The sequence below is a fragment of the Pteropus alecto genome, unplaced genomic scaffold, assembly GCF_000325575.1.
Source record: "Pteropus alecto unplaced genomic scaffold, ASM32557v1 scaffold20, whole genome shotgun sequence".
In the NCBI taxonomy this organism is placed as follows: Eukaryota; Metazoa; Chordata; class Mammalia; order Chiroptera; family Pteropodidae; genus Pteropus; species Pteropus alecto.
The window spans coordinates 48,291,329-48,299,864 of NW_006436298.1; the positions used below are offsets into that span (position 1 = coordinate 48,291,329).

An 8,536-nucleotide genomic window follows, 5' to 3' on the forward strand; every position below is an offset into this window, starting at 1 on the left:
ATATCTCCCCACTTGTTTTTGATTAGTAAGATGTAAGATAAGATTAATAACTTTTATAAAGAATTAGTGCCTATACTGTCTTTCACCAGCCATTATTGAGATGACCTTCCTTTCATAAATTGTTATAAACCAAATACATGGTGAACATCTGCACATTCCTCTAAAATGTACTAAAAAATAATCTACTCTGTGGGTTTTGTAACCCATTTCTTGTTTGCCCGGAGAATACTTGCCGGTGGCATTTGTGGCTGCAGTGTTTACCCCGAGATGACTCATGGATTACGGTCCTAACCTGACCAACAAAGTTTGCCACAAAATATCTTGCTTTTATTATTATTTTCACATCACTCTAGTATATTGATAGTCTTTGGAAACAAATGACATAATTCTATATATAGCATTCTGTTTCTACTAGTGGTATTTCCATTTACAAAATATAGTAATTCTTGATTGCTGAAAATGTTGAATCCTAGAAAACAGCATTCCTACACATGATGTTAATTAATGTCATTCTCGAATAGCTGTTAGCTGAAGATTCATTTGATTAATCCAATTTGTGAATATATTTCTGTTACATTAGGATTAGAGATAAGTTCTGTTTAGAAATATCTCCAAGAACAGTTTTTATATTTTATTTTCACATTGAAAACCAGTCAGATTTGCTTCAGCCTCAAAGAGCGTGTTTATGTAAAATTAACGCTGGCAGTGTGCTGCACTTTTTTTTTTCTAAATAGGAAATAGGTTGATAAATGAGCCAAGGAAACAGAACAGAATGTTAGAGCTGGAAGGAATGACAGAAACAGCTCAAGTGAGTCTTTTATCATAAGAAAACTAAGGCATAGGTAGGTGAGAGAATTTTCTGAATTCTATATGGGCTGCTAACTAGATGTAACACCGATATCTCAACCCTTGCCTTTCTACATCTACCTAGTTAGTGATTTTTCCATGCAGAACACCAATAGCTCAAAGTTCATAACTTTACTCATAGGGGCTGGATGACTTAAAGTTCTTTTGAAGAAGTAAATGCTAATTACTCTCTTTAATAGATCAGTTCCAACTATTCCCATTATTATTGTAGTTATTTGGTCTACATGCTCTATGCCTAGAAACAAGTTCTGTGATTGAACAAACTGCTGAAAAACTGACCTAATTTATTTTGGGATGGGCTGGATGATCCATCAGGTTTGGGTGAGCCCAGAACATAAGGGATCAAAACCCAGGAGTGATTCCCAGCTATAGACTGCAGAGCTCCTGCGCGTACGTCCTGCCAAAGCAGGAAGAGAAGGGAATACAGACTAACCTGGGTCCACGAATGCATACAGGGAGAGATGTAGCAACTGGCTTAGAGAAAGTGGCTGTTGTCTTTGGACAAGCAAGAGAGAAGCAGCAGCAGTGGCTACAGATGAGTTGTTACAGTGAACAGAACACCAGCTAATCAGCCACAATTTATCACCTCTGCCTCTTGTGTCAGGAAGCCTTAATTAGGACATGGCCAGGCTTGTGAGTCCCAGGGAAAGATAATCACAATTAGGGGTCTGTGGCAAAAATTACTGCTTATCCTGTAAACTAATCCATTCCTGTGTATGCTCCCCTCTCAGCAAGTCATGTGACTGTTTTCTTAGTACTGGTTCTGGATGTAAATATGCTATGGTTTGAACACAAAACCACTGCTTCTGGCTCACTTTGAATGCATTTTCCAGAAATAGTGAATATGCAGTTATTCTTCATCTCTACCCATGCCTGCATTTGATTTGTAAAATGTTTTGAGGAGGTACTGTAGCTTTGTAATTGAATTTTGTTTTTCCTTTGGGAAGTTAACTATCTTTTCCACAGCCATTGTGGTTGCCTAGCAGCAGGAAACAGTGGAGGAGTAACAGGGATTCTAAAACTCTAAAGAATGGGGATAGCTGATGCCTATCCCATGACAGGGTATCCCACTGGGACTGATTTGAAATGGGAGAATGTTATAGCAAGAAATCTGTGGCTCCGGGGTCTGAAACCCCAGAGAGAAGCAGGTGAGTCCCCAGCTCCTCCTGTCCCAAAAGAATTTATGGGAATTTCTAGATAAAGTAGCCTTTGCTCAGTGCTTAAAAAAAAGCCTTTCTAAAAAATCTGGGGGAAATATCAGACAGACCTTTCATCTTCATGGAGAATGACCCCTTTGTTTGAACACTGCTGTCTTCTCAGATCATAGGGCAGGACCTGAACACACAGTAGGTTGCCAACAAATATTTGTTGAATGAATAAACTGTCTTTCACTTGCTCTTCTCAAAATCACACACTTACCCCAATTATTTTACTGGTGTGAGAAGGGTGGGGGTTTCGAGGTAAGCCAGCCCTTTTTCAGAACCACCTTAATGAAATGTCACCTTTACTGCTCCCTTGTCAGGAGATATACACAAAAGAAGCTAGGTCATTCCAGCTCTCCCCAAATAAAAACCCAAACCAACTCTGGCTACAAACATGGAAGCACAGTTTACCTCTATAATTGATCTATGGTTAATCACTGGGAAATCTGCATGTTGGCATAATACTCGTTTCCCCTTCAAATGTGGAAATACCTTCCTTCCACTTAGAATTTTCTTATAAACCTTGAATGGGAGCTGGATCCTGGAGGGCGGTGTCCTGTGTGATACATTCACATGTAACCATAGTTCTGCTTTGTTAAGCTTTAAAATGTACTTTTCATAACATAAAATGTGTGGGCTTTGCTTTTATTTACTTTTAAACTTGGGTCTGTGATCTACGGATAATATGGAAAATTAACAAATCCTCCCAAATTTTATGTGAAATATTTCCATGTACAAAGGAATCTATGAACCTCAAAAGATTAACAATCTGTGAGAGGGAGGAAATTTTTTGTCTGTTAAAGAAAATGAAATTTAGCAAACACTCATTTTCTTTTAATTTTCCTGAACACAGCACCTACAGAGATAATATGTCAATGTGCTGACAATTGGAGAGGTGAACATAATGTTACTGAAGAAAAATGCCCCGTGATTAACAACTTTGAAATGAATAGTCCAGTGTACAAGCAGCAGGGAAGCCAAGTGGAAAGTAGGACTTTGTTCTCACTGCAAATTATCATTGGTGTTTTTGTTCTCCTGTTATATGGAGCTCAGTGTTCTGAGCAAGGAGAGAGCAGGGCTTTGAGACAGGAGACAGGGGAAAGACCATGCTACCTTGGTTAACCTTTAGGTGGGTTCAGTTTAGCTTCTTCACTTCTAAGCAGGAATAAACTGGTCCCATTGTCTGTTTGCCTGCTCTGCTTTTCTTTCTCTTCTTCCTCTCTTCTCATGCCCTTGACACAGACCTTTTCCGTAGTTTACAGAAACCAAATGAGAACTTGCTCCTATGTTGTGTAAGCAAGGGAGGATTAGGACTTGGATGCAATCAACCCAGGGAATAATAAAAGCATTTTCCCAGGAAATTCTTTTTTATAAGAGTTGAGTGCTCAATAGCTGCATTTCCAAACCAATTTTATTAAAATCATTTATTCACATGGACTTATTGGTGACTGATTATTACCACGCCAAACCAGCCTTAAAAACATAGGGCAAAATGTTTGGGGAACAGATAGAATGACATTTCACTTAAAGGAAGGAAACATTTATGTTTTTGTCAAGCACTGAGAAAAAAATGTAAAGCTTGCATGTCATATCATTGCTCTATGCCAATAGAAATTTAAAGAATTTTTTTCAATTTTTCCATGAACTCTGAAAAAATACTACAATAACAGCAAGCTTCATAAATACATTTGTTAATTCTAATTTGTTTTCTCTCGCTAATAGGCTTTCTAAAGCTTTTAAAAAATTAATTATGGTACAACATTACTTGTACTGTGTAGGCTGAGTTACTATGGATACTCTGGGGCCATGACTCATGACCTTTAAATATTATTGTCAAGAAGCCAAAACTCCCTTTTAAATCAGTAGTTTTGTTTTTACCATTATTAAAAGAAGGTGATTTCAAATAGTACTTTCTCTTACATATTTGTGGCACATCTGAATATGTACATAAGGGTATTGTACTCACAATGTTTTGTTTTGCTTGGTTTCATTCAGTGACAGAATATTAATTTCTTGCGTGGCATGTCATCAGGTGAATAAAAAATAAGGTACAGTCTTCATAGTCCTATGAGAGTGTCACTGAGAAATGCAAAAATGTAGGTAGACAGATAATTATATACATCATAACATGTAATAAGAGATATAAAAGATAGACATCCAAAAACTACAGAGGCAAGAAATACTTCTGACTGGTAGGTTCAAAGAGGCAGCTTTTGAGTCTTGGTGTGAAGAATGGATAAGGTTTTAACAGGGAGCACGGGTGGTCTAGTAAGGGGAAAGAACCTAAGGAAAGGATAAACCCATACTCTAGAGCTATTGGATGGTACAGTTTGGTAAAAATGTCAGTTTTGTGAGATCCATTGATAGAAGATAAAATTGGTTGGATGGTGAGAGAGGCCAGCCCTTGCTGTTTTGTCCAGCAACTGTGCTAACCAAAAAGTTGTTTTCCATTTCATGATAAAGAGGAACTGTCAAGAAGAGAGCACCAGAACACTGGGTTTTGTTGATTTAGGTATGATGCGAGAAAAGCGGTAACATCTCTCAGAACCCCAGAGCATCTTTCCACTAAGTGGGAATTTCATTAATTTTATTCAATAGTCACTGATTACTTTGTTAACATTTTTAAATAAATTTAATTTTTTTTGAAAAGTGAGAGACAGGCACAGAAATATGGAAATAAAATAATACATTTTTAAAAAAGATAGTAGGATAGAAAATAATAGAAGTACCCCTGGATTTTAAAGTAAGGCTTGTTTGTGGCAATAGTAGAATGAGACTTAAAAAGATTTAAGGTTTACTAAATCATTCATTTATGAATTCATTCCACAAATATTTATTGACCATCCTCTTCAAGATGCTAAGGATGAGTAACAAAACAACAGAAAAATCCCCTATCTTCAAGGAGTTTACATTTTCAGTCGGGAAGAAATATAATAAATATAATAAGCAAATTATATAGTATGTTAGAAGGTGGTATGTACAGCAGAGAAAAACAAGCAAGGTGATGAGGATGGAGAGGGGAATAGGGAGTTCAATTTTAAAGGAAGTACATATGGTAAGCCTCACTGAGAAAGTGATATTTGAGCAAAGACAAGAAAGAAGTGGGAATAGCCAAGTGAACAGGTGTGAAGAAAGTATTCCTGGCAGAGGTACTTGAGATAGGAGTCTATGAGGTTGAAGAGGAGTGAGGAGGCCAGTGTGACCTGGAGGGGAGGGATCGAGAAAGAGAATATTACACGCATTCAGAGAAGTAAAGCCGGAGCTGTGTGGGGCAGGGTCAGGAGTGGGATGGAGACCTACAGTAGATGGCAAAGGTGAATGGCAGAGACATCTGTAGGACCTTGTAGGCCATTATATGGGCTTTGGGTTTTATTCTCAGTGACATGAGATTCCTTTTTGGAGGGTTTTGAGCAGAGTTGTGAAATGATTTTTCTTATGATTAACGTATCAAAAATAGAATGTAGGGGGCGCAGGTGGAAGCAGAGCGAGCCCATTTAGTAGGTTAACCCAGGCAATAATCCAGGCAAGAGCTAATGGTAGCACGTTAACCAGAGTGTCAACAGACAGCAGTGAGCGTGGACAGATATTGGATATATTTTCATGGTAGGCCAAGAATTTCCTGTTGGGTTGGAAATGGGTTCTGAGACCAAAGGAAGACTCAAGGTTTTAACCTGAGCAATGACGTCATCGGCTGAGATGAGGAAGACTGTAAGTAGAGCAGGTTTGGAGTAGGCATCAGGAGGTAGGTTTGAGAAATGTTGAAATTAAGATATCAGGTCTACAGCCATGCCACCCTGAATGTTATCGATCTCATCTGATATTGGAAGCTAAGCAGGGTCGGGCCTGGTTAGTACTTGAATCACTTAGGAATACCAGATGCTGTAGGTGTTAAAAAAAAGAGAGAGAAATTAAGATGTTCATTCTTAAGATCACTTAGGAATACTAGATGCTGTAGGTGTTAAAAAAAAAAGAGAGAGAAATTAAGATGTTCATTCTTATCTTAAAAATAAAATATGAGGTGTCAAGAAGGCAACTGAGCGAGTGAATCTGGGATTCAAGGAAGAAGTCTGGACTAGAGATATGTATTTAGGAGTGATGGGCATATTGATGACAGTTAAGGCCAGGAGGCCGAAGGAGATGCCCAAGAAGTTAAATGTGAATAGAGAAGAGAGGAAGCCCTGTAGCCTGACAAAATTGAGCACTCAAGGACATGAGAAAAGACCATCTAAGAGGACTGAGGAGCAGCGGGTAGCATAGCAAAGAAACCTGGGGTCTGGGGGAGGGTGTGGAAGGGCCTGGAATGGCCTGGAGCCAAGTGGAGAAAGTATTTCAAAGAAGTGACAAATCATGCTAAAAGCTCTCAAGTAAGGTAGGTTGTTGGTAATATGGTGAACTCAGTAGTGCAGTTACCGTAGAGTGGAACTTGTGACAGTCTGAATGAAGTGGCTTTAACAAAAACAATGAGGAAAGGAACTGGAGACAATGAAAATATGGTTTTGCTATAAAAGGGGTCAAAGTAATCAAGCAGAAACTAAAGGGTTAAGAGGGTTCAAGATGCAATAAATAACCGGCATGTTTGTAGACTACTGGAAATGATCCAGGAAAGAGAGCAGAGAAAGAGAAATTGGTTGCGAAACAGTGTAGAAGACAAAGAATTCTCTAAGTCTGCGATTTCATAGGATGATATGCTTCCCTTCCTCCACTTTTTTATAAGTGGAAATAAGAGATTCTGCAGGTTTTCAGAACAGATTGTACTGTTCAGACTGCTTATTCTCAAGAAAACCTTTAAAGGCTATTTTATCTTCTTTGAGTAAAGTTTACATTCCATAGTTTTGATTTCCTTTGGAAATGTTCAGAAATTGACATTTGGAAGGAATACCTTAGAAAATTTATCTTCAACGTTACAGTATAAAGATCTATTTGATGTGGGGCTGTGCATATGCGTGTGTGTGAGTGTGCAAGCTTCTGAAATGTTGGAACTTAAACTCTTACTTTATTTCAGCATCACGTCTGGAAGTTCAGAGTCAGATATACAACAAAGAAACAAAATACGGGTAAGAAATATAGTTTGTATGAATTATTATTTTGGAAAAGATTACAGTTTTAAAAATTATAATGAAACTGTAATTTCCTGCATTAATGTTGAGATTTTCCTAATATGTTTCATTTTCACATTTTACTAAGGAAAGATTTTAAGAATAAAACATAGAATGTTCTTTCTCAAGTAGAATGAGGTAAAGTGGGCAGGGTGCCAACTAAGGGATGTATGTTAGTGGGTAGCAGAGAAGTTAAGTACCACCGGTGTGGTGTAGCCTTTCCCATTTTCACTTGAAATAAATCTCACGCTGCTTCTGTGGCCCTACTATGTAGTGGACATCCTGGTTTACTTCAAAGTGTTTTCTTGTATTTGAGGAAATCCTATAATTCAGACATGGTACAGTTTGGGTAAATCACATTATTTAGTTTATTTAGACTTTAGATTAAATCACAGTTTATTCCATATATTTCCAGTTCACGCTTTTTCAGATCAGCTGATGACACACCTAGCTCTGACCCTTGAGGCTTTCTTCCATGAGCTCTATTATGTCCTGGGACAGCTGGGTCCTTTATACTTGAGCCACATCTAGTCGCTCTATGTAGGTTGTTGATAAGTGTTGAAGCTAGGTGATTCTACATGGGGGGTGGAGGGGTGTCATTATACTAGTTCTCCACTTTTATGTAAGTTTGAGGAATTTCCTCAAAAAAAGAAAAATATAAGCTATCAGTACACCCTGGATTCAGTTTTAGAATGGATCTCCTAGATTCCACCCACAGACATTTCTGAAACAATTCTTTCAGCTCTGATATAAAGGCAGTGTGGTATAGAAGAATGATTGCAGAACTAGGAACTAGGTGCAGATTTGCCACCTCCGAGCTCTGTGATGATAGTCGAGCTATTTAATCTCTCTGAGACTATTTTTCATCCATAGAAAGAGGATGATGAGACTTTAGTAGTCCACAGTCATACTTCGGAGATATTGCAGTTTTGGTTGGTGTCAGGTCACCACAATAAAGCAAATATTACAATAAAGTGAGTCATGCAAATTTTTTGGTTCTCTGGTGCATATAAAAGTTATGTTTCCACTTACCATAGTCTACTAAGTGTATAATAATACTGTGCCTCAAAAAAAAATGTACATACCTTAATTAAAAAATACTTCAGTGCTAAAAAACACTAAACATCTGAGCTTTCAGTGAATTGTAATCTTTTTGCTGTTAGAGAGTCTTGTAATGTTGCCTCATTGTTGATGGCTGCTGACTGATCAGGGTGGTGGTTGCTGAAGGTTAGGGTGGCTGTGGAAATTTCTTAAAATAAGACAACAATGAAGTTTGCCACTTTAATTGACTCTTCCTTTCACGAACGATTTCTGAAGCATGCGATGCTCTTTGATAGCATCTTACTCACAATAGAACTTATTTCAAAATCG

At 37.9% G+C, this 8,536-nt stretch overlaps 1 protein-coding gene across 1 annotated transcript in view; it reads left to right on the forward strand.

Annotated features, from left to right (window-relative positions):
* The first annotated feature begins 1,953 nt into the window (after nt 1-1,953).
* CCDC192 (coiled-coil domain containing 192) overlaps nt 1,954-8,536 on the forward strand; it is a 181,852-nt gene continuing 175,269 nt past the window's right edge. Inside the window, exons 1-2 of the mRNA XM_015590372.1 lie at nt 1,954-2,015; nt 7,072-7,123. Coding sequence (XP_015445858.1) covers nt 1,954-2,015; nt 7,072-7,123 — 114 coding nt within the window. The remainder of the gene's footprint in view (nt 2,016-7,071; nt 7,124-8,536) is intronic.